The sequence below is a fragment of the Cricetulus griseus genome (assembly GCF_003668045.3).
Source record: "Cricetulus griseus strain 17A/GY chromosome 1 unlocalized genomic scaffold, alternate assembly CriGri-PICRH-1.0 chr1_1, whole genome shotgun sequence".
Lineage (NCBI taxonomy): Eukaryota > Metazoa > Chordata > Mammalia > Rodentia > Cricetidae > Cricetulus > Cricetulus griseus.
Genome location: NW_023276807.1, coordinates 58,033,939 through 58,060,787, shown reverse-complemented (window position 1 = coordinate 58,060,787; position 26,849 = coordinate 58,033,939). Strand labels below are relative to the sequence as shown.

General features: G+C 41.3%; 1 protein-coding gene and 1 non-coding gene across 9 annotated transcripts; one reads left to right on the top strand and one right to left on the bottom strand.

The window, feature by feature from the left end:
* Positions 1-203: 203 nt before the first annotated feature.
* Ddhd2 (DDHD domain containing 2) lies at positions 204-25,840 on the bottom strand. 8 transcript variants are annotated; one of them, XM_035453373.1, is made up of 18 exons: positions 25,699-25,840; positions 24,461-24,680; positions 22,690-22,880; positions 21,204-21,293; positions 19,990-20,110; positions 18,427-18,516; positions 16,141-16,276; positions 12,588-12,796; positions 12,275-12,342; positions 10,404-10,526; positions 9,391-9,486; positions 7,311-7,394; positions 7,070-7,225; positions 6,198-6,300; positions 5,906-6,076; positions 4,472-4,631; positions 2,460-2,567; positions 204-2,133 (listed from the first exon to the last, which is right to left on the bottom strand). In XM_035453373.1, the coding sequence occupies exons 2-17, from the start codon at positions 24,672-24,674 to the stop codon at positions 2,486-2,488; spliced, it is 2,094 nt and encodes a 697-aa protein (XP_035309264.1). In that variant the 5' UTR covers positions 24,675-24,680; positions 25,699-25,840; the 3' UTR covers positions 204-2,133; positions 2,460-2,485. The 8 variants fall into 8 exon arrangements, 7 of the variants coding, with proteins under 7 accessions (XP_035309264.1, XP_027251161.1, XP_027251160.1 ...); XM_027395360.2 differs by having other exon boundaries at positions 25,618-25,838; XM_027395359.2 differs by having other exon boundaries at positions 25,628-25,838.
* LOC113833472 lies at positions 15,218-15,320 on the top strand. The gene has a single exon (XR_003481163.1). It is a non-coding gene; the product is annotated as a U6 spliceosomal RNA (small nuclear RNA).
* Positions 25,841-26,849: the final 1,009 nt, after the last annotated feature.

The window sequence follows — 26,849 nt, the reverse complement described above, 5'->3', positions numbered from 1 at the left end:
TATGTGTTGTACAAACTAATATTTGTAGATACTAGTAAGCTCTGTTTTTGTATTTACAGACACACTTATATAACTGCCAGAGTTTAGTCAAGAAAAAATAACTTACATTTTAGTTATTTGCCTAAAATTTGAGTTTAGCATAGGAAAAGAGAAAATGGCTACTAATTGGTTTTTCTTGATAAATAAGGCCACGTGAAACTAAGTAACTGGTCAATAGTTTTATTTCAGCATTTACTAAAGTCTTAAATATAATCACATATAAAACAAACATTTCAAAAGTGCAAAATATCAGAAAGGTAATCGGTGCTATTCATCTTCCCTTGAAACAGTCTCATTAACTCTGCAGCCAGGAATCTGGACAAAATTGCTGTTATGCTAGAGTTTAAAACCAGCCTCAATCAAGAGATTGTACATGATACAAATGATGCAGGGCAACTACTATATAGCTACACACAGGCTCCTTGCTACCTTATTCACTTGTATAACACCACAGGCAGAAGGTGAGGGTCAGGCTCTTTAGTTACTGTATGCCTGAACTGCCAGGAAGAAGCATGTCATAGCACGGTGGTTTATCTGCTCTCCAGGGCCAACCCACCCATCTTTGGTTACAAGAACTCATTCTTGATTGTACTTTGGTTTACTCTTAAGTCGTTAACAATTCTGCTAACAAGAGTAAACAAATTTGAAGACAGCAACTTGACAAAAACCCTTTAGTATTTAATAAATCTACTTAATTCTCAATAATTCCTACTCAAGAGACATTTTTTTTTTTTTTAAAGTATTCCATATACCTGGAACTTCTCAGTAGATTGCTTTTCCGGCATTATCCCATAAGCAGAGAAAGGAAAACCAGGCTTGAGTGTGTCCCGCACTTGCCTCTGTAACCTCTTTTCTGTACGAAAGGGGTACAGACCACTGCCTAAGGGATGGCTTCAGTGAGTACTAAATATAGAACTTTCTGGATACCATGATAGGTTTACAGAAAGAAAAAAAAAAAAAAGACAAAAATCAAAACATAGCTTACCTCCCCTGCCATTCTATAAGAGACTTGTGGGAACCTGAGGAGTTGGTCTGAGGAGCATAAAGGACTGTCATGGAGAATGAAGATGACAGCACATGCTGAAGAAGGGGGGAGGGGAGCCTAAACCAGAGCACTGAGCAGATCCCTGGGAGAAATCTGTACAACCACTCATGTTCCTCGAGATAACTCTACCTTGATTTTGCCAAATTCAACTACAAGTGCACACAGTTGCTCCTCAGACCCTGCAAATAGGGTTTTCTTTCAGAATATATCTTTCCCTGGCTAACCTGCATTCTCAAGTAAACATTTTGACCTTGGATACCCTGGAAGGCAATGTTTACATCAAGATACTTCCTTTACTCAACGGAAATTAGCAAGAGACTTAAGTTTGTGCTACTAAAAGACCTCATTTACAACATGAACAGTTGTGAATGGCCATATAATTGACCAACTCTTACAACTTCACCTTCAAGTAAGTATTATCAAATAACTTACTCAAATCTCACCCCCCAGTTTGGAATATGGTATAAAGGGCAGGTATACAACTCATACTATCTTCACATTTACAGAAGCTGAAGCAGTTGTAAAAACAACACACAGTACCAGTGATTCCTATAATAAGCCTAGCTGACAGTGTTCAGAGCAAGCTATATTTTTAGTAAGCTACAGTCATATCTTCCTATAATACACAAAAGAAAGAAATGCTGGCTTAAAAAAATAGCAGCTATGTCCATATCCATTTATGCTTAGTGCAAAAAACACAAATGACTGGACTTCTAAATCTTAATATACTTCCAAACTGGTCCATCTTCTAAAGACAAGGAATAAACCTCTCTATAATTTTTCTAAGCCCCCCCCCAAACAGACTGTATTCCTTCCCATGTAATAAGTGCTGCTGTTAAAGCATTAAGATGTAAACTCCTTAGCTACAAAAACTAGTGAGTGTTTTTATGAAGCAATTAGTCTTTTGCTTTCCACTAATTTCCAAAAAGGATTATCTTCTAAGATCCTGTGGAATCAGAGGCAGGCAACATGCAGGACGAGACATAGCTGGGAAGAGAGCTGCAGCAATAAGCCTGTGGGTTTTCAGGAAAGGGTCCCTCAGTGTCCATCTACAGGGAAGAGTGGGAGAAGATGTCAGGCAGTTCAAGCTGAGGGTAACCAACACCACAGAGAATGCCACTGTATAACAGACTTTCCAGGTTTCCATTTGGAAGGCTGTGAGTATGCTAACTCTCAGGATCCCAAGCACAAGATAAAAATATTCACTAATCCCTAAGTGGGTGACTGGATACTGCCTATGGGTTTTAACCAGTCCTCAAAGTGAGTATATTACCCTAGATCATGTGGACACATACACATCTGTATAAAAGCTTGAAGCTTCACTATTCCTTGTAACATGCTCACATGTAAACACTACCCTGCATTGAAAACTTACATTAAGCAGCCACAGACGGGCCATTTTTACTGTAAAGGCTGATCAAGGAAGATACCCTGGGTTTGGTAGATCTCTTTGAGAACCAGCAATACTGTATCTTCAGATTCCCTGTGTAGGAGAAAAAAATTGAGAAGAGATGGGACAGTCTGGTGCCATATACTTTTCATATATCTATACAGAAACCTTGGATTTATTTATTTGGTTGGTTTTTCAAGACAGGGTTTCTCTGTGAAATAGTCCTGGCTGTCCTGGAACTCACTCTGTAGACCAGGCTGGACTCTAACTTACAGAGATCTGCCTGCCTCTGCCTCCCAAGTGCTGGGATGAAAGGCATGCGCCACCACCACCCTGCTATTTGAGATGCACAGTTAGCAAGGGGATCTAGCAAAGCATTACGTCTGACACCTTTCCTCCATGGCTTCTGCTTCAGTTCTGTCTTCAGACTCCTGCCCTGAGGTCCTAACCTGACTTCCTGCAGAGGAAGTGTGACCTAAGAGTTGTAAACTGAAATAAACCTTAACCTCTTCAAGTTGCTTCTGGTTATAAGTTTTACTACAGCAAAAGAAACCCTAAATCCTTTCTATGTAAGACTAAAATTTGAAATGAATCCAGATTTACATGTAAAAATGAGAATATAAGCTGGGCAAGGTGGTACACATCTTTAATCCCAGCAGGATCTCTGAGTTTGAGGCCAGCTCAGCCTGGTCTACAGAGTTCCAGGACAGGCTCCAAAGCTACAGAAAAACCCTGTCTCGAAAAACAAACAAAAAAACTATTTTCCTTTGAATTTCAACCCACTCAGAGTTTTTAATTAGAAGGGGCCATTCTTTTTGGTCTAGCTTTTTGGGCTTCAAGACAGGGTGCCCTCAAATTAAAAATATAGCAGCACAAATTAAAAATGAGCTCCTGACCTTCCCTCCTCCATCTCTCAAGTTCTGGGATACAGACATGTACCAACATTTCCAGCTCTAAAGACAGTTTTTAAGTGAAGCTTAATTTTCTAATAAGCAAACAAGCAGGGCCAGTGAGATGGCTCAGCTGTAAATGTGCATGCCACCGAGACTGATGACCTGAAAATAGAAAGGACATAATTAAATGGTGTCTCGTGTGTGTGTGTGTGTGTGTGTGTGTGTGTGTGTGTGTGTGTGTGTGTGTGTGTGTGTGTGTGTGTGTGTGTGTGTACCCGTAGCCCTGGCTGTCCTGGATCTTGCTCTGTAGACAAGGTCTGGCCTCCAACTCACACAGATCCATCTGCCTCTGTATCCTGAATGCTTTGGGACTAAACACATGCACCACTACTGCCCAATAGTTAAATTTAAAGGGAAGACATTTAAGAGCATTATTTTAGCTCCTTATAATGACTGAATTTGTTGAGTTTTAGTTTGATTCTATTTCTCATATAGGGATGACAGTGAGTGTGCCAGATAGTGATCTCTTTATCAGAGTTCCGTAGGGAAACTCCTCAGAACATCAAAAACAAAACCAAGCTCACAGCACTCCTCCTGCCCGAGCCTCTCGAGTACTGGGATTACAGGTGAGCATCTTTTCAAAACACGTCTCTATGCCCCATCTTATTTCTCTAGCTTTATTTCTGTCTTGTGGGTGATGAAACTGTTATACAAATTATCACCAATACTCTGATCTATACTCCACCAGGCAATTAATTATACTTAATAATATACATGTGCCTTAGCTACTGTAAATGCTTTTAGTTGTTTTTTTTTTTTTTTTTTTTTTTTTTTCTCTCTCTTTGGTGGGGAACAGGATTTCAGTGGGAAGCTCAGGCTTCCTACACTCAAATCCTGCAGACTTAGTGTCACAGATGCTGGGGTTACAGGCATGAGCAATTACACCAGTCTAAAAGATACATCTTAAAGACCAGAGCTAGCTGGGGTGAAGCTGGGTGCCAGTACTTCTGAGACCAGGCACTAACTCTGTCGGAGCTGAAAGAGAAGACTAGATGAGGATACAAAACAACAACAACAACAAAAAAAAAAACACATAACTCTTACCAGTAGCATAGATGGCTTTGTAAAGCAAATAAGTATTCATTGAAACTCTCAATGGGCTTCTCCTGTAACACATAATCAATGCGCTGGCCACCATTCAACATTCCCACATTGATTGGAAGCTCTTCTTTAACCTCCACAGGCGTCTCTTCTGTGTTAACTTCTGGTAAGAAGAGCCATTGTAAGAACCTAAGCACAGGACTGGGGACAATAACTCAGTGGAGTTGGCTAAGCACTTGCCCTGCAAGCATGAGGAACTGAGTCCCAATCACCAACACCAGACACCCATATAAAAAGCTGGCCACAGCAGCACACACCTGTAATCCCAACAGTAGGGAGGCAGAGACAGGAGGATTCCTAGGGATTCCTAGCCAATTAGAGAGCTCTAGGTTCAGTGAGAGACCCTGTCTAAATAAATTCAGGAGAAGAAAGATGGAGGAAGACACTCTGTCTTCCTTCTAATCCCATGTTTACCTTATGAGGTATTCTGCTCAGAGAGTTCTATCCTGTGTTCTTCCTCTCAATTTCTTTAAAACTCAAGTCATACTAATTTTGTTCAATTTCTTCTTTTGATCAATATATCTCATCACCTGTAAGTCATGTGTCTTGAATTTTATAAACTAGATGCAAACAGGTATAGACTCTTGGCAATAGAAATAAAACTGATACAAAGACACACATCTTATAAAGCTAGCCACTGGGGCTGAAGTAACGGCTCAGCAATTAAGAGTACTTGCTGCTCCTGCAAACGACTCAGGTCTAATTCCCAGCACCTGTATCAGGTAGGTTACAACCCCCCCATAACACCAATAACAGGGAATCCAATAACACTAGCCCCTGAAGGCATCAGGCATACATTTGGTGCACATTTTACACACTCAAGCATGCACACATAAGAGAAAAAAAATGACTTAAAAAATAAATAACAGGGCTGGAGGGTTGGCTGGGCCATTAAGTGCACTCACTGATCTTCCAGAGGATTCAGTACTGTCTTCTGGCCTCCACTGGCAACTATACACACAAGCATACACATATTCTTTTTGAAGTAGGTACTTCACAGAATAGGCTTGTGACCTTGGCTGTCCTAGAACTCATTCCATAGACCAGACTAGCATTAAACTCAAAAGATCAACTGCTTCTGCCTCCCGGGTGCTGGGATTAAAGATTCGTCACATGCCCAGCACAGGGTGGACATTTAATATTCCCAAATCCAAAGTGGGAAATGTTTTCAAGGATAGTTAACAGTTTCTCTTGACATTTTCCCCATAACTTTTAGCTATTAAAATGAGAGGAAAAGTTAGCATAATTCAAGAACAACTATGACTCATAGACTAGATCCTACATAATTAAAGGGCGGAAAAAAAGAAAAGGCCGCCCTGGGAAGAACTCCACAGGATGGCACCCCTCCTCAGGTAATCCGTATACAGTGTCACTGACCACTGGACTTCTCTGAACCCGATTCAGGTTCTGCCTCAGTTTCTTCTGTTGTCTCTGAAGCTTGTAAGGCAGGGTATGGAGCTCTGGTGAAAGACTTCCAGGCCATCCGCAGTGAACCCAGCAAGTTGTTCTTCAAGTCCATACTCATCCTGGTAAAGCCCTCTCTCAGTTCTGAAACAGCAAGTAAAGGATGCTACATGATGTGGAGTTTAAGGCTCAGCAAAGAAAAGAATCAATTCCATTTAGTTTATACTCATCAGAATATCCAGAATTGAGTTCTATACACACTCACCTAAGTGCATCCGCTTCCTGCCTTTATGATGAGGGATCAGCATTGGCTCAAATTCTACTTCCGGAGCCACCATTGGTTCAATTCTATACGCCACAGGATCAAACTACATAAAAAAAATAACAGCTAAGTTTTTATCCCTAATAAAGAAGACAGTCTGAGGAACTACATATCTTGGGCAAAAATAATTACATTTATTTTGTAAAAAGGTACAGTATGAGCTGAAAGATGGCTCAGTCAACACAATGCTTGACCTGCAGCACAGGGGCCTGAGTCTGATTCCTAGAACCTGTATGTTTTAACAAACAGAACAAAAAACTGGCATAAGGACAAATACTTGTAAATCCCAGCACTGAGGAAGCTGAGACAGGCACATCCCTGGGGTTCTCTGGCTGGCCAGTCTAGCCTGCTTGGCAAGATCCAGTCCAGGCCAGTAGGAGACCCTACCTCATTTAAAAAAAAAAAAGTGGACAGCACCTGACAAATGGTACCCAAGGCTATCCTCTGACCTCATACACACAAATATGAAGTTCTTCTAATTACTTCCTTGTTTTTTGCTTTGTTTTGGGTTTGTGTTTTTTGTTTTTGTTTTTCGAGACAGGGTTTCTTTGTAGGTTTGGAGACTATCCTGGAACTCTCTTTGAAGACCAGCCTGGCCTAAACTCACAGAGATCTAATTGCCTCTGCCTCCCGAGTGCTGGGATTAATGGCATGCGCCACTACCAGCTCCTAATTGCTTCTTACCAATTAGTACTACCAAGTGTCTGGTTACTAAAGAGTAATACAGAAAAAGCAAATCAATACAAAATTACACGCTGTTTGCTAAGAAATCCTAGTATTTAGGTAAAACCATATAGCAACTATTCAATGCTTACAGGATGGTAAATATTGAAGAAACCTTTGCATGTGGGAAATTTGTAATTAGGATCAATTCTTCTTAATCCTCGGACAGTAAGAAACATTCCAATGGGAGATCCAAAGGCAAAGAATATTTCTGGTTTGTAGTTGAGCCGGGGGTATTTTACAGACACCTGAAAGGAGGAAAAAATAATGTCTTACCTGTTCCTACTGTATGACTAGTAGTAGTTAAAACAAAAACCAAAGAGTTATTTTTACCTGCCCAATGCCAACATCCAGATAGTCACCATTTTCCTTGGAGCTGTTTACCTCTGAAGCAGATGTGTCTGGTCTATTAACACCCTAAAAAGAATTTTTAAAAAATAGCTATGTGGTGATAGTATCCACTGGAACTAGCTGTTAATGTCAAAAGAAAAGCTTGAAAATGGAACCAATAATTTTAAGTAGAGTCCTTCACGACTTACAGTTGTCTCACATGAACTGACATCCCATAAGTGTGTAGGGAGACACTGTAACCACACCTCCTAAGGCGTGGTCAAGGTGAGGACAGAATGACAAAGCATGAGATCTTAAGCTACCATGAGCACATGGAACGCGCTTCTTCCCCTTCAGCTGCCCCTTCTCTCTGGCCTCCCCACCTTGCTGCCCCTGGGCATGCTCTGGCTTGCGTTTGGTTGGTATTTATCTGAATCAAGGTATCTTGATTCAGCTTTTTCCTTCATATTGAAGGGATCTGCTCCCCTTTTGGCAGCCATAACAGCCGAACACATGCTTGCCATAAACTTGCCTTGGTCACTTAGAGGTCAGATGCCTGTCTTGTGACAAGGAACCCATCAGAAGTTAGTCACTAGAAAGTCAGATGCCTGCCTCGTGACAAGGAACCAATCAGAAGTTAGCTGGTGGCGCTATGCTTTATGACTCTGGGTGTGCTTTACGGGACAAGCGGACAAGCGCACAGCATTGACGTAGAGAACATAGCAACCACCCTGGGAGGGCCTATGGACCATAACAACCAGCTGACCAATCAACACATGGCAAGCCCTCCAAGCCTGTGCCTATCCCTAGACACTCCCCTTACGCTGTCCTATAAGATCTCTTGGGAGGCCCTAGGAGCCGTCTTTTCTAGCCATCCGCCATGGCGGGTGGGTGAAAGACCCGAGCTAACATGGGGTTAGCTCGTTAAATTACAATAAAGCCTCGTGCAGTTTGCAGCAAGCTCTCGAATCCGCCTGGTGATTGGGGTGACCGCAGTCGTGGCCTGGGACCCCGGATACTTGAGTTTCCGGGGGTCTAACAATATGCTTTAAAATGATGCAAGTGGAACTGCAGAGGTGGCTCCATGGTAAGACGGACTGCCTGCTCTTCCAGAGGACCCAGGTTCTGTTCCCAGCATCCACATGACAACTTACAACTATCTGTAACTGCAGTCCCAGAGGATCCAATGTCCTCTTCTGATCCCCATGGGCACCAGGCATGCATGTGGTACACAGACATACATGCAGGCAAACAGATAAAACAAAACAAAAAATTAAAATAAATCTTCAAAACTAAGTTCTGGGCTTGGTGGAGGACACCTTTAACCCCAGCACTTGGGAGACATTAGAGACAGGCCTATCTTTCTGAGTTTAAGGCCAACCTACTCTGCATACTGAGGTGTAGGCCAGTTAGAACTACACAGTAAGATCATGTTCCAAAAAAATACAAATAAACAAACGATGGAGGCTATACACACCCATCTTAGCAGCACTGAAATCTCAGGCAGGCATGCCAGACAACAGTGGAGCATTGTTGCTAAACTCCATAAACTATGTGCCTCTGTAATCAAGTGTCTCTCTGGGTGCTGAATACAATATAAATACTGGATCAAGAACTGGGTCTTAGCTGATAAGGTGGCACATACCTTTAATCCAATTAAAGCCCCGGAGTTTGAGGACAGATTGAGTAACACGGGGAAACCTTGTTTCAACAATACATAAAGCAAAATGAAACCAGATCTGGGCTTGGTGGTGCAGGTCTATAGTCCCAGTTACTTGGGAGGCCTAAGGCAGGAGGATCTCAAGTTCAAATTGAAGTCTCCCTGGCCTACAGAGTGAGTTCAAACCAGCCAGGGCAATTTATTAAGATTCTGTCTCAAAATAAAAAGTAAAAGAGTAATAGAGATATTGCTTAGTTTTAAAGTACTTGCCCAGCAAGTGTAAGGTCCTAGATTTAATCCCCAGTATGGAAAACAAACAAAACCATCTGTTTGGTTAGCAGAATATATATCTCACAAAGTATAAGGACTTACTATCACTGTCAAAGAACTGTCTCACCCTACTTAGCCATATTAGAGACAAACCATTGAATTTTTTCTGGTCCTGAAATGGTTTAGTATCTTCTTTCTTGGTCCTAAGGGAATTCCCATTTCCTGAAGGTCTTTTTCTGTACATAAAGCCTAGGAATAGAACACAAAACAGTTTTTTGTTTTTTTTTAATTTCCAGGCAAAATAAAATCAATTAAATGTTGTAGACCCTTAAAGGAGTCACTCTTCTTGGTTCTACACTGATCTGGCTCCCTAAAGGCATAACACACAAGTAACATTGAGAAAGAAAGCTGTCTTATTCATAAAATAAACTAAGAAGAATAGAAGTATTAGTAAAAACTACCCTGCCAATATGATTGTAATAGAATAGTATGTAAAAAACTAAAATGATGGTCATTTAGATGTCAGTTTCTCAGGATTGTACTCCTCCTGATGGACAAAAGCTGTGAGAACATTTGGCCAACAAAGAAATTTAACAACAAATTAACATCAATTCTCAATGTAAATGCTACTCGTTTCAGTGGGGAAGGACTTCCTTCTCCTTTGCATTCTTACACCACTGTGTACTTTTCCTTATCAGTTCTTAACTGTAATTAAATAATGTGTAACTAATGTACCTTCCTTAGACAGCCAACACTGATGTCAGTGATGAGGTCCATCTGACAAGCACCCGGCTGTCCATGCCTGCTCATAGCATGCAGTTATTAAGTATCAGCTAAGTGAACAAGTGTATTACAAACCAGAAAAAGCTCAAGACAAATGAGGAAAAGAAAATACCAATGATACAGATCTTTACCTGTAACCCAAAATAAGACTTGGGACAGTTACTGTTCATGCCAGGGTTAGCTCTTGCCTCTCGCTTTCTCTAAGCCTAGGCTATCAATATGGCTCATCTGAACCTTGACCTCTTTATATGATAAGAAGCAGATCATCATTAGTGGTGAAATATTTGTAAGTAAAAAGCTTCCAAAAGGCATGTTCTTGGTAAAAATGATGGAGATAAAAATACTGAAAATGGCTTGATATAAAATTTAAAAGCTTTTCTTACCAGAGCTTCTTTATCAACTTTCTCTTTCTCAAAGACAGTAAAGAACTCAGAGAGCTGAAGTTTCTTCAGATCTTCTTCTAATGTTGGTACATCTCCTTGATCCTCAACAGTTCTTAATGAACCCTAAAAATTGTATCATAAAGCTTATTATTTACAAAATTCATTTAGTTTCCTTTATTAATACTATTTAATAATTTGAAATTATTATATAAGATATTCACAATAATGAATCTTAACATTAAATACTTTGCTTTGTTTTTGAGGCAAGGTCTCATTAAGTCCAGGCTGGTCTCTTACTGTGTAAGTAAGGATGACCTTTTATTTATTTTTGAACAAGAGTTTTTCATGTAGCCATGGCTGTCCTGGAACTCACTATGTAGACCAGGCTGGCCACAAACTCACAGAGATCCTCTGCTTAGGTGTTGGGTGTTGGGTGTTGGGATTAAAGGCATGCACCAACATGCCAAGCAAAAATGTATTTTTAAATTACTATCAAATAATCTCCATCACTATTAGCAAACCTTTATTGAGCTCTTATTAAGGAAACATAATTTAAGAAATAAAACAGGCCAGGTGGTGATGGCACATACCTTTAATCCTAACTCTCAGGAGGCAGGGGCAAGTGGATCTCCGTGAGTTCAAGGCCAGCCTGGTCTACAAAACTAGTTCCAAGACAGAAGGGGTTAAACAAAGAAACCCTAGCTCACAAAACCAAAATTAAATAAATAAAAAAAGAAATACAACAATCAGGGCTAGAGAGAAGGCTCAATGGTTAGGAGCACTGGCTGCCCTTCCAGAGGACCTAGGTTCAATGCCTAGCAGCCACTTGGCAGCTCACAACCATCTGTAGCTCCAGTTCCGGGGATCTGATGCCCTCTTCCGGCCTTTGAGGGCACCATGCACAAGTGTGGTGCATAGACATACTCGTAGGTCAAACATTCATACACAAAAAATTTTAAAATAGGGATGGGGAAGATGGAGAGATGGTTCAGCAGTTAATACTTGCTCTCTTATAGAGAACCTGGGTTTGGTTCCTAGCACACACATGGTTGCTTACAACCATCTGTAACTTCAGTTCCATGGATCTAATGCCCTCTTTTGACCTTCAGGGGCAATAGGCACATACATGATGTAGATACACATATACGGCAAAACAGCTATATAGGGGCTGGAGAGATGGCTCAGTGGTTAAGAACACTTGTCTTCCAGAGGACCCGAGTTCAGTTCCTAGCACCCTCATGGTGGCTCACAACCATCAGTTCCAGGGGACCTTGCACCTTCTGATACACATACAGACATGCAGGCAAGATACTCACATATAGATAAAAATATCAAATAACCCGGCTATACATATAAAAGATAAATATCTAAAAGATAAAATAGTCTAAGGCAGAGCCCAGTCCTAGAAGAACTCATAAACCAAGGGTTCACAGGACAGTGTCTATCGAATACACAAATCACACTACCATGATAAAACGTTCATGGGACTTTGGCTGATGAAGAGATATGTTTCATCATCATGTTTCTCCTTGGCTTCAAAACATGACTTCTATAAAGCATCCAAGTCATTCTTCACATCCTCGCACACAATCTACAATTAACTCAATGAATACAACTCTATCCATGCACTAGTAGTGCATATTTACAAAGAAAAGGAAGACACCATACTTATTTTACAATATGACAGTGGCTTATAGAAGCAAAATACTGTCTTGTTTCTATCACCCAAGAATGACAAGAGATAATTACCAAGCTGTTAAAATAAATGTACATTTAACATCATGGCATCAGACTAGACTCAGCTAATCACAAAGGTTAAAAATCCTTAGTATGGAATACTACAAGAGAACCTATCTAAACTTCTAAATTACCTTTTCACTGTCAATATCCCCAAAAGAATCTTTCTGATTTGTTAGGATATCAAACAATATAAGCGAACCTATAAGTAAAATAGAAGAAGGGACAATTTCTAAGACATTGGCTGTCTTTTATACAGAAAAGTTATAAGCCAATTACAAATGTAAGAAAATCAACAGAGAATCTTTCCAATTTACCACCACCCTTCCAACCCCTTCCAAATTCTTCTTCACAGATTTCTTGCAGTTCTCTGAATCTGTTACTGATTAAGACACTATATATCACAATGTGCTAGTGCTCTCTGTCTACAGGGAATTCATTTGTTACCTAAACTATGACCAGCAATGGATACACCCCCTTTGAATTCAGGGTTCCTCTGCAGAAAAAGTGTATATATTCGGTTCATTTCAGAAGCTACTGTGTCCACAATAGTCTGACAGTAGGTGGGACTATTGTAAAAGAAGACATCCAGAATTGTATCATTAGTGAAGTGTCTGAGGCGATTAATGCTGGGCAGGGTTATCCGCTGCAGATCTCTGAGGGAGAGAAAAAAAAAAAAAGATTATTTTGAGCAGAAAGCCTAAATCCAGACCATTGCTGCTTCTAAGCTATTATTTAGCTTATTCTTAAAGCTTAGGGTCAAACCTGCAATGTTACAAGAGATACCTATCAAGATGGAGAGAAGCAGGGGCTTGAACAAATTTGTTTAGTGAAGCACACAGGTGGATAGCAGTCAATTCAGAGACTTATAGCTGGCCTAATGCTGAGAACAGGTGACTGCTGGGTGTTCAACCCTACATGGGACATCTACAGCAAGACCTCCAGAGCTTAGGAAACAACAAGACAGGGCAGAAAAAATGTCTTCTGCACATAATATGGCTGCTGCACTCGTGAACTCATTGCAGTTATGGTTACATGGGAAATAAGCCAACAAGATCAGTCATTCCATCAGTCAGCAGTAACTGGATTAAGTGAGTCAGACACACAGAAAAGAGAGGAAGATGGGAAAGGACCTGTGGGGAGATTACAGGGCAGTGGAAGGCAAGTGTTATGAGTAAGTATCATCAAGATATATTGAATACAAATATAAAATAGTCAAAGAATAGATAAAAGATTTTTTTAAATCTGTGATGAACGAGGACATAGCTCAGGACACTTGCCTTAGTAGCATGCACCAAGCACTGTGTAAACTAGGTGTGGCATTCCTGCAATCCCAACACTGTGGAAGTTTAGGAAGGAGGATCAAGAATTCAAGGGTTTTTGAGACAGGATCTCATGTAGACTAAACTGACCTTAAACTTGCTATGTGCTAAAAATGACTTTGAACTCTTGATCCTCCTACCTTCATCCCTACATGCTCGGATTATAGGCATTTGCTACCAAATTAGGCTTAAGGAACATTTACTGGTAATTAAAAATTTGAGAATTTTGTAGTATGCATGGCAGTACATTTTGAATGGTACTGATTTATTGAATAAATTGTACATATTTAAAAATAACATATGTCAGGGTTTCTTGAACTTGTGATCCCTTTTTATCCAAAACATGTTTAAGTAACCCCAAGTATATAGGTGTATGAAGTAAATATACATTCAGAGACCCCAGGTGTGTAGGTATATAAAATAAGTATTCAGAGCCAGGGATGTAGGTATATAAGTATATATCAAACATTCACTGATAGCAAATAATAAAGAATTGTTTTAAAATAATTATTTGATAGCATCTAATTTTGCCATTTATTAATCCCCTCTGACTACCACATGTACCTATTCACAGTGAATGTGGCTGCATGGGAGCATGTATATGCTTGTGCATACACACAGTATTTTTCTTCTATAAAAACAAGGTCTCTCACACATGGTCCCCTGGAGACGGGGAAGGCACAAGATCTCCTAAGCTAATTAGGAGCATGGTGGGAGGGGAGAGGGAGTTAGAAGAAAGAGAAGGGGAGAAGAGGAGGGAAGAGGAGGGAATGAGGGAGCAGGAAAAATAGTCAGGGGAAGAATAGAGGAGAGCAAGAAGAGATACCATAATACAGGGAGCCATTTTTGGTTTAAAGATAAATCTGGCACTAGGGAAAGGTTCAGAAATCTACAAGGTTGACCCCAACTAACAATCTAAGCAATAGTTGAGAGGCTACCTTAAATGCCCTTCTCAGATAATGAGATTGATGACTAATTTATATACCATTCTAGAGCCTTTATCCAGTAGCTGATAGAAGCAGAAGCAGACACCCACAGCTAAATGCTGAGCTGAACTCTGGAATCCAGTTGCAGAGAGGGAGGAGTGATGAGCAAAGAGGTCCAGATCAGGCTGGAGAGACCCACAGAAACAGCTGACCTGAACAAGGGGTTGCTCATGGACCCAAGACTGATAGCTGGGAAACCAGCAAAGGACTGTTCTAGACCACCTGAAAGAGAAGGTCAGTTTGGAGGTCTGGACAATCTATGGGGTCACTGGTAGTGGATCAATATTCACCCCTAATACACAAATGAACTTTGGGAACCCTCTCCACACGGAAGGATACTCTCTCAGCCTAGACACACGAGGAGGGTCTAGGCCCTGCTCCAAATGATATGACAGAAAGATCCCCCATGGAAGGCCTCCCCCTCTCTGGGGAGCAGAAAGGGGTTGGGACAGGGGATCAGTGGGGGGCAGGGGAGGAGGACAGTGAGAAGGAACTGAAATTGACATGTAAAAGAAGCTTGTTTCTAATTTAAATAAAAAATAAAACAACAAACAAACAAAAAACAAGGTCTCTCTATAGGGTCCTGGATGCCATGAAATTCACTATGTACACTGTGCTGCTCTTGCACTTGCTTCAGCCTCCTGAGGGCTACAATTAAAGGCACGTGTTACCACATCAGGAACAATTCTTTACTTTTAGCCAGAGATATCTAAAGACAAAGGACTATCATTCAATGATACATCTCCAAGAAATTATAAATATATAGTGGTTGCTTCTGCAGCACATATACTAAAATTAGAATAATACAGAAAAGATTCACATGCCCCTTGTGCAAAGATGACATGTCAATGTAAGAAACATTTAGTACTTTTTATCACAAATTTGATCTGATGTATGTCAAGCATGCCTTTATACAGTGGTAAGTGAGTGAAGACATGCAGGCTAACACACTAAATTTAATTACTAAAATAATTAAAAATTATAAAAACTCCACATTGAAGCTGTACACAACAGAACAGTACATCTGTAATACCAATACTGGAATGTTAAGGAATGAGGATCAAGACTTCAGAGTCAGCACAGGCTACACAGTTAAACCCTGTCCCAGAGAAAGGCTGTGTTGGGAGAAGGAGATAATCCTGCATCATCCACAAATCAGTAACCCTCGATGCTGGTGCGCTGGGAATGTGGCTTTGTAATAGAATGCCTGTCTGGCATGGGTAAACCCTATGGGTTGATTCTCAAAACTGCAAAACAGAAAGCATACATGAGAGAAAAACCGACTTGTGAGGCCATTGAGGATATGGCTGTCTTATAGGATTATGAGGAGGTTGGTGGGGATTCTGTTGGAGAGGACAAGAAAGAAAGAGAAGAATACTAAACTCAAGTATCAAAACGACCTGGTTTCATGGGAAGCTTGTTTGTTTATATGCTTTGGTGTTTTGAGACAGGGTCCCTTTATGTAGTCATGACTGTCCTGGAATTCACTATGTACACTAGGTTGGCCTTGAACTCAAGAGATCCATCTACCTCCACCTGCCTCTGTCTCCTGAGTGCTGGGATTAAAGGTGTGTGCCACCACCACCTGGCTAAAAATTTTATTTTAATATATAATCAGCTATAGCAGAAATGTCCTTAAGCATAATGATGATCAGAAAATATTACAATTTAATGGCATAAGGGACTACTCACACATCCACCCCAGTAGAATGCAAAGGACTGTGCCAATTAACAGGAAGAAATTCTACTCTTCCAATCTGCTGGTTTTCTTGGGCTTTCTTAAAATGTGTCTGTAGCAGGTTCAAGGAAACACTTCGGAAATCATTAACTAGAAAAGAAAATTAACTTCTGCATCAACAGTGAAGCAATTAATACACAGACTTGGGATGCAACAAAACATGCAGTAGCACCCTTTCTAACAACATCCGCTTAGAACACACACTGACTGGACACAAAGTAAGTAGTTTAGGAAAAACTAAGACATTTAATTAGGAGATGTTCATTTAATATAAGGCTTGGGTTTACCACACAAAACATTTCACCAAAAAAAAAGCTTACATCAATTTCTTTTTTTTAAAATCTCATGACTCCATGTCAAGAGTCTGGTAGTCATATTCTTACCCTAACTCTAAGTGCTACTGTTTTCCTGTTTGTTTGATTTTGCATGTGCATTTGATAGAAATAGCATCAGCTAGTCAGTCTAGCAAACTGGCTCAGTAAGTAATGGTGCTTGCCACCAGGCCTGAAGACTGTACCCACAACATGGTAGAAAGAGACAACTTACTTCTCCAAGTTGCCCCCTGACCTCCACAAATGTGCCAAGGCGTGTGTGTGTGTGTGTGTGTGTGTGTGTGTGTGTGTGTGTGTGTGTGTGTGTGTATGTATGTATGTATGTATGTATGTATGTATATGTACCCACACACAAGCACAAGTAAGAAAATGAAATTTTTAAAAGTTTAAAAATTACTTTTAAAATAAATAGCTGAGGGGCTGGAGGGAAGTCTCAGTGGCTAAGAGCACTGTCCGCCCCTCCAGAGGACCCAGGTTCAATTCCCAGCATCCACATGGCCGCTTGCAACTGTCTATAACTCCAGTTCCAGGGAACCTGGCACCCTCACCCAGACATACATAAGAAAGAGGCAGCAGGGAGTGGTAGCTCACACCTGCAATGTCAGCACTCAGGAGGTGAAGACAGGCAGAACTCTTCAAGTAGACGCCAGTGAATTCCTGGCCAGCCAGGGCTACATAAATAAAAGATTGTTTTTCTTTTGTTCTTTTTGAGACAGGTTTCTCTGTGTAACCTGGATTATTTGACAACTTTCTCTGTAGACCAGACTAGCCTCAAACTCAGATATCTGCCTGCCTCTGCCTCTTGAATGCTGGGATTAAAGGAGTACACCACCACTCCCAGCTGGAGAGACTGTTTTTAAAAACACAAAAAAACAAAACACAGACAGACACTCCTGGAATGGAAATAGGCTAGTGTATTGGTAAGACAGCTACTCAAAAGTTAAATTTCCTGGTTTTTAAAAGCCTCTATTAGCCAGTACTTTATATTTTTTTAAAAGATTATTTTTAGTGAGGCATAGTGGTGCATACCTTTCATCCCAAAACTTGGGAGGCATAGGCAGGTGGCTCTCTGTGAGTTTGAAGCCAGCCTGGTCTACAGAGTGAGTTCCAGGACAGCCAGAGCTATATAATGTAACTCTGTCTCAAAACAAAAACAAAACTATTATTTTTATTTTACTTATATGTGTGCTTTGCCTAATTGTATGTCTGGACCACCTGCATGCATTGCCTGCAGAGGCCAGAAGTGGACATCAGATCCACTGGAACTGGCAGTTAGAGTTTGTAAGCCACCTTATGGGTGCCAGAATCAAGGCTTGATCCTGAGGAAGAACAGTCAATGAGTAGTACTCTTAACTGCTGAGCCCCTAATACTTTAGATTAAAAATATATATATACACTGCTGTTCCACACTCTTATCACATCAACCCTAACCGCGTAGATCATAATTCTAGTTCATTCAGAACCACTGCCAAGAAGAAGGGAACTGCCAAGTGGGGCATACTTTGAATACCATCAAGCTTTGAAGATACTACCTTTTCAAAATTAAGTTATATTTAACTTAAACTTGAGGTTGTCATGGTATGAACTGCAGCAATAAGTTTCTATTATTTACTTAAACTCCCAACTTTACTGTTCTCTCTGAATTTGGTTACAAATAGTAGGCTGGTTAAATCACAATCCACAGGGATTACAAGTGTGCTCATTCAATGGATTACTAGTTAAGAATATTAAGTCTCTGGAAATTCCTAGCACTTAGGTCTCTCAGTTGGGAAGCTTCACTCCCTTGTCACCATCTTTAGCTCTACAAATCTTCTTATGTAGCTAAGACAACAGACCAAAGACAACGCTTGATCCTGGCTTACAGGAGATAATTCTTAAGTGATCTATCTTACATGCTCTGCAACCTACCACATTGAACAATGCTTCGAAAACGGAGATCGCAAGCTGGTCCAATCCCATGAACTACAAAAACTAAGTGATCTATTTGTAAAGGTTCTCCTAGAAGTAAAATTATAAAGAAAAATTAGAAATAGGTTATAAATATAACAAAATTTAAAATAAGAGGTAATGTAAAAGCCATAAAATACTCACATATTTACTTAGTAAAAGTACATTAATTTTCTAATTTTTTTGTGACAGGGAATAAGATGACGACTGATAGAGAATACAGGTATTAGCTGGGCAATGGTGGCGCACGCCTTTGATCCCAGCACTCAGGAGGCAGAGGCAGGCGATCTTTGTGGGTTCGAGACCAGCCTGGTCTACAGAGCAAGTTTGGTCTACAGCCTCCAAAGCCACAGAGAAACCCTGTCTCGAAAAACCAAAAACTAAAAGCCAAACAAACAAACCACAGGTACTGGTCTCCCCATTCATGCTTCTGGACACAAGCACCCATACATTCACATGCCTGCACTGAGTGTACACACACACACACACACACACACACACACACACACACACACACGCACGCGCGAACATACCTGCACATTCACATGCATGCACTGAGTGTACACACACACACACACACACACACACCTGCACATTCACATGCCTGTACTGAGTGTACACACACATACACACACACACACACACACACACACACACACACAGGTACCTGCACATTCACATGCCTGCACTGAGTGTACACACACACACACATACATACACACACACACATACATACATACACACACACATATACACACACACACACATACATACACACACACACACACACAAGCACCTGCACATTCACATGCCTGCACTGAGTATACACACACACACACACATACATACACACATACAAACACACATACACACACACACGCATACATACATACACATACATACACACACACACACATACACACACACACACACACACACACACACACACACACACACACACCCTACCTGGATGTACTGGATGTACTTCAGTTGGCAGAATGCTTACCTAGCACACACAAAATCCTAGTTTGTTTGTTTGTTTTGAGACAAAGCCTCACTAGGTAGCATAGGCTGTCCTGGAGCTTACTATGCAGACCAGGCAGGTCTCAACCTCACAGAGGTCCCCTAGCCTTTGCTGGAGCTATGATTAAAGATGTGCACTACCATGTCCAGGGAAGCCCTAGGTTTGATCCCCAGCATCACATAAACTAGTCATAGTCGAGGCACACCTATACTCTCAGTGCAAGAGGGATGATGCAGGAGTATCAAAACTTTAAAGTTATCCTTAGCTATCAAATGAGTTTGAGACCAGCCCTAACCTACATGAGACCCTTTGTCAAAAACAAACAACAAAAACCCAAACAATGTAGATGAAGTGATATTACTCTTAATTTGAAATAAACCTATATAATTACAGACCATTTTTAAGCCTCAAAATAATATAACTTGAGAGAATAAAAGACCACAATTTAAAGAATAAACCAACATATCAGAACATAAGAGAAAATAAATGATTCACATTACCACAGTGAATATCAACAGGGATGTTCTCAACTCCTCTTTTTACTGATCTTGGTCGCCCTTGCTCTGTGGAGGTTGAACCCCATTCATCAGACCCTGCAACTGGCTGGTAATGCACCATGAGCTTAAACAGAAAAGACCAGAGCAATAGAGTCTGCATTAACTTGTGGTTTAATACATTTTGAAGGACAGAAACACACCTTTCATATAACCAAACCTCAACTGGAGCTTTGCGATACAACTCCTCTATTCTAAAATGAGAACTCCAAAAATACATTAACAGATATTTCAATAATATCCTGTACATGGGCCAGGAGTGGTGGTACATGCTTTTAATTCCAGCACTAGGGAGGCAGAGGCAAAAATTTCTGTGAGTTTGAGTCAGCTTGGTCTACATAGCTAGTATGACCTACATAGTGAGTTCAAGGCCAACCAAGGCTCCATAGTGAGACATTGTCTTAAAAAAAAAAAACAAAAACAAAAAAACCTACACATACATTATGCTTACATAATGTATAGGTTTTCTTAACCTACAGTGGCATAATTTTCCCTAAGAAAATTATTTAGGGTTGGGGAAATGGCTTATTGGGTAAAGCACTCAATGCTATCTAGTGTAGGACCTGAGTTAAAATCCCCAGAACCCATGTAATGCTGAACACAATAGCACATGAATCTTAATCCCAGTGCTCTTTATGCTGAGATGGAAGGCAGAACAAAGGATTCTGGGTAGAGACAAGAGGCCAGCTAACAATGAATGAAGAGCTCTGTCTCCAGGTAGAACAGGACATTAAAATCTGTCCTCTGATTGCAACAAGCACATTGTTGTATATGCATACCCACATTCACAAAATGTACACAAATCACACACACACACTACATCATACATACACCATACACAAATAGAAGAAAACTCTTACGTAAAAGCTGAATGAGGGAATAATGACTATAACCATTAATAACTTACTCGTACACAAATCACACACACACACACTACATCATACATACACCATACACAAATAGAAGAAAACTCTTACGTAAAAGCTGAATGAAGGAATAATGACTATAACCATTAATAACTTTTGTAATAGTGAATCTAATTATAAGCTATGCCAAAGGTCATCTTACGCAGCATCCATAGAACAAAAGATCAATGGTTTTGTTTAGTAATACATTAACCTTTGGTCTTAATCTCAGTAACATGCTTTATTTCACTTTACCTTTGGGTTGTGTAATACAATAATTTCTCTGTTTGGAGATTCTAGTTTCTTTTTCCATTCATCCAAAGTTACAGCAAGCATGTATGTTTCCTTAAAGTAAAATATATTTTATATTAGACTTTCTAAGAGATTTTTGTTAAACCGAACTTATTGATGAATTCCACTAAGAAAATCATTCTCCAACTTAACAAAAATTCATTTTAAAATTTTTTGTAGTGTAGTGCTGGGGGATTAATCCAAGGCCTTGCATATATGAGACAAGCACTCTACCAGTGAACTATATTCCTAGCTCATTAACATTCCTTTACAATGACCAAGAGCCAAGTGTGGTCTTCTATACCTATAATCCCAGCACTTGGAAGGCTAAAACATGAGAATTACTATGAATTTGAGGCCTGCCTGGGTCACACAGTGAGTTCCAGGCCAGCCAGAGATACACAGCAAGACCCTGTCTCAACAAATATGCAATTTAATTGATAGAGTACTTGCCTGGCATGAAGAAAGTCCCATATCCTATCCCCAGCAAAGCATAAAACCAAGTGTAGTGATGCAGTCCCAGAATTCAAGGGGGTATAGGCAGGAATATTGGAATTTGAAGCCATCTTTAGCTATCTGTCAAGTCTGAGGCTAGACTGGGGTATGTGAGACTCTATCTCAAGAAACAAAACAAATACCCGTCTCAAGCAAAAAACAAGTAACAGATTAAAAACTAAAATAAATATATACTCCTTTGAATTCTATCACTATTCATATTGACACACATACATGTCAATACATTCTATTTCATTTCAAGAAAACCAATATTATTTCTCAGAGCAAGAATACAAATTGGGACTAAAGACAAGGCTTACCAGTTAAGAGCCCTTGCTGCTCTTGTAGAGGACCTGGGTTCAATTCCCAGCACCCACATGCCAGTTCACAACCATCTATAACTCCAGTTCCAGAGGACTCAACTCCTTTTGGCCTCCTTGGGCACTGCACACATATGGTACACTCACACACAGGCAAAACACTCATTAAAATAAAAAAAAAAAAACTTAAAAATGGCTAGGTGTCATGGTGCATGCCTTTAATTCCAGCACTCAGGAGGCAGAGGAAGATGGGTATCTCTGAGTTTGAGGCCATCTTGACCTACATAGCAAGCTCTAGAATTCCTAGGACTACAAAGACAAATTCTGTCTCAAATAAATAGTCAAAAGATTTTTTTTGGTCATATTTTAAATGTTAACAATAATTATCATTAGGAAAACATTTACATTTCACTTAAAAGGCATAATACAATTTCTATAAAATTTAAAATCTAAAAATTAAAACTTTACCCTGACACAAACTTGCAAAGAGAAATTACGAAAAGTGTTGTGACATAAAAGCAGGCAAACTTTTCCAGGAAGTTACACAAAAATATGTTAGAAGAATTAAAAACAAACAAAACAAAAAAAGAAAAAAAATGAAGAAAATAGTAAGTAGCACAGAAGCAGAGGAATACCTCCAAAACTTGGCTGAAGCTCTCTGAGTAGGGAACATATTTATTGTCTTTGTCTCCCTTGTAAAACCATGTGCATCGTCTCACTTCTGACGGGGGCTCATCCCAATACACAGCATACCGCATCCTTTCCCCTAAATGAACATCATATCTGCCCCCATCCGTGGGAACAACTCTCTCATTACAATCTTTTCCTATAAGAATTGCAAAAGAGAAATGAAGTACAGTATGTTACAATAACGCTCCCAAAATATAACAACTGTAAAGTTACACTCCAAATCATCATGTGAAACGTAAGCAGTTTCTTTTGTTTTGTTTTGTTTTGTTTTGTTTTGTTTGGTTTTTCGAGACTGGGTTTCTCTGTGTAGCTTTGGAGCCTATCCTGGCACTCGCTCTGGAGACCAGGCTTGGCCTCGAACTCACAGAGATCTGTCTGCCTCTGCCTCCCGAGTGCTGGGATTAAAGGCGTGCGCCACCAACGCCTGGCCCTATGTGGCTGCATATTAAGGTGAATGGAATATAGCACCTGTCTTTCTCATGAACTACTTTCATATGTCAACACCAATCATATTTTAAAGAAAAAAATTACTACCTCAACAGTTTTTCTAATTAATGCCTCTTACACACACACACACACACACACACACACACACACACTGACACAGATACATACATACACATAAAGATTTTTCAAGTTTTAGCTTGAGGGATTAAAAAGTAAATTAATGACAATCATGAAGATATACCATAAATAGCACTATTCTTGTTTCATGAGAGAAAAAGAAAACACAAATGACAGAATGGCCAAAATCAAAAACTCTGATGACAGCTTATGCCGGAAAGGATGTGGAGTAAGGGAAGACTTTTTCACTGCTGGTGGAAGTGCAAACTTGTACAGCCACTCTGGAAATCAGTATAGTGGTTTCTCAGAAAATTGGGAACCAATCTTCCTCAAGACCCTGCAATGCCACTTTTGGGCATATACCCAAAGGATGCACACTCACACAAGGACATTTGCTCAACTATGTTCATAGCAGCATTATTCATAACAGCCTGAACGTAGAATCAACCTAGATGCCCCTCAACCGAAGAATGGATAAGGAAAATGTGGTACATTTACACAATGGAGTACTACTCAGTGGTTAAAAAAAAAAAAAAAAAACCTTTAAATTTGCAGACAAATGGACAGACAGAATAGAAAAAATCATTCTGAGTGAGGTAACCCAGACAAATATATGTACTCACTCATCTCACTCATCAGTGGATGTTAGACATAAAGCAAAAGATAACCAGCCTACCAGCCACAACCCCAGAGAACCTAGGTGACAAAGAGGACCTTAAGAGAGACACACATGGATCTGCCTAGGAAGAGGAAAAAGACAAGACCTCTTGAATAAACTGGGAGTGTGTGTGTGGGGGGGGGGAGGGTAGAAGGGGAGAGGGGTAGAAGGAAGGGAAAAGGGGTGTAGGAAAAAATATATATAACTCAATATAGTAAAAATTTTTTAAAATGCCAAAAAAAACCCAAATGACATGTTAGTTCCTTCTGCAATGTGACTCCTTACTCTATACACATACTTTCTAAGTAAAAACTAAAACACAAGCTAGATTAGAGGAAATGTTGGATAATTATACAGAAATTTAGTACAGTTTTAAAAGGATGAAAATGGAAAGCTTCTAAAATTTAACTTTAATATCAATTGCAGTAAGGGGCATTACTTTTTAGTGTTAGAAAGATGAGAATCTTTGTTACAAGTCACCATTTTCTTCTTACCAGAGCCATGGGCCTCCTCTAGCTGCTGTGAATCGTCTGAGTTGAAAGGAATCCATATCTCCTTAGAATCTATTACCTTACAATAAAACCAATGTGAAGAAACAGGTTCGTACAAACTGCTAACATCCATGTCTATCAGCTCAAAGGAACTAGAGGAGTTTGGTGATGGGGAGGGATCTGACAGGTGCTCCTGGCTCGATTCCACTGATGACATTTCGCTCTAGAACACAAAATCAAACTATCAGTATTATTTTGCCTCTATTAACACTGTAAATGTTCACGCGCCCCCACACACAAAATGACCATTTTTTGAAAAGTTACATAAACTAAGACAAAAATATAAAATTATTTGGGGGAGGGAAACAGTTATGTTCAGCTCCGCCATTCTGCACGGAAGTTCCCAATTCTCCTAAACCAAAATGGGTGACCAGACAATAAACTCTTCAAACCCAGAAATATCAAGATACATACAGTAAAAACTAATTGCAACAAGAAATTTCACCACAATTTTCAACTAAACGTAGCACCAAAGGCTGAAAATTTACTGCTTCCAAGTGTGGCATATAATCCTAACAGGTAGGTGAATTAAGACTCCAGGTTCTCTGACACATTACCATTACACATTTACATAAATATTTAGAATCTTAAAATACGGAAAACAGAAGTAGCCACTTAACCATTTTGGCTGATCCTGCAAGTGTGTCTCCACAGGGACTGTGGTGCATTTAACGCCCAAACAGGAACTCTGCCTGCAGCCACAGTTGTGCCACGGAGACTGGGCGCCCAAGTTTCAGGTGAAAAGTAGCAGGTGACCTCAATAACCCCCTCCACCGATCCAATACCCAAGTGCCCTGAGGACTAGCGCTGCAGACATGGAAGCAGAACCCGAAGCTCTGGGAGGGAGATGGATGCGCCGCGGCAGCATCCCTGCACCGGGCACGGTGGGACCGCAAGGCTGAGCTCGCCGGGCCTCCCCGTTATCCTCCCGAGAGTCCTCGCTCGGCCTGCCCTCAGCTCCCGCCGGACTCCAGCCACCAGCAACTCCAGGCCTCGCGCCCCGGCGAAGCGCAGCCCAGCCGCCCACGGATGCCGTGGGGTCCAGGGGGCCACCGGGCCCCGCCCCCGGCCCGCTCCGGCCCAGGCGCCCCCCCGCGGACCTGGACTCGCCTGGCAGCGCTGTCGCTCGCGCTCTCGGCCCTCGTAGCGGGAGCCGGGGCATGTCCCCCGCCGCAGCCTACCTCCCGGCCCGGGTGGGGCGGAGCGGGCGGGGCGGGAGGGCGGAGCCTGCAGCCGCGCCCCAATCCCGCACCGCGGGCTCCACTGCGCTCCCGCGGCGGCGGCGAGTAGCGTGCCTGACGGAGTCGGCTCGCCGGGTTAGGACCTGAGGCCCGGGAGGACCCGCCGAAGTGTCGCGAGAAGTGCGGGGCCTCGCGCGAGATATAGCTCCTCCTGCGGGCAGGCGTCGGGCTCCGGGCACGCGCTGGGCACGCGCCGGCGGTGTGGGGCGCGGGCGCGGGCGCGGGCGCGGGCGCGGTGAGAGAGCTGCGGAGAGAAGGCTTCCGGACCCTCAGAGCGGCGCGGCGCGGCGCTTCCCGACCCCGGGTGGATCCTGATGACACTAGGGGGTCGATCTTAGGGGGTGGGGGACACAAGGATGAAGGAGCCCTAGTGAGAAAGGGTTGAAGGGAGGCTGGAGGACAGCAGGGCGCTGGTATCCCCCTAAGTCTCTCCCTTCTCTCTCTCCCCCTCTTTCATCACTTTCTCTCCTATCTCCTGTCACTTTTTCCTCTCTCCCTTCTTCTTTCTCTTCTCTGCCCCACTCTCTCTTGTCTCCCTCCTCTTTCCCCTCTCTCTCCCCTTCCTGCCTCCCTCCCTTCCCTCCCCTCTCTCCTCTCCTCCTCTTCCCTCCCCTCCCCCAATCTGGAATGAGAGGTTGCCAGAAAAGTATCCCTGAGGGGTGAGTTTGACAGGATGTGGAAGATGCAAGCCCCAGAAAATAAGGTATTTTTGTCCTAGATGGTGTAACCTGGTGTAGGCTGCGGCTCATTCAGCTCATTCACGTAATCCCAGCACTCTGGAGACTGATGGGGACAGAGATGTCGCTTGTTGATGAAGCACCTGGCTGACAGTGCCACCGGAAGGAAAAAAAGATGCTTTAGTGTTTTCTGATTTGATTATTAGGGAAGGGTTCGAAGCATTTTCAGAAGCTGAGAAGGAACTGAACGTGGACATTTTTATCACATATTAATTCTCTGCAAATAAACAGCTACAAATATCCACACATTTACTTTTTTATTGTTTTTTTTTTTTTGGTTGTTTCTTTTTTTTAAGACAGGGTTTCTCTGTGTATCCCTGGATGTTCTGGAACTCGTTCTGCAGACCAGGCTGA

Excerpts from the sequence above, each read along its gene's own strand:
- Ddhd2 (XM_027395357.2), bottom strand. The coding sequence starts at position 25,185 with ATGCACCACAGTCCCTGTGGAGACACACTTGCAGGATCAGCCAAAATG. Across the intron at positions 24,681-25,137 it reads TTGCAGGATCAGCCAAAATG|AGCGAAATGTCATCAGTGGA; the intron begins GTTAAGTGGCTA and ends TTTGTGTTCTAG. Across the intron at positions 18,517-19,989 it reads CCCTGTTGATATTCACTGTG|GAGAACCTTTACAAATAGAT; the intron begins GTAATGTGAATC and ends TTTTACTTCTAG.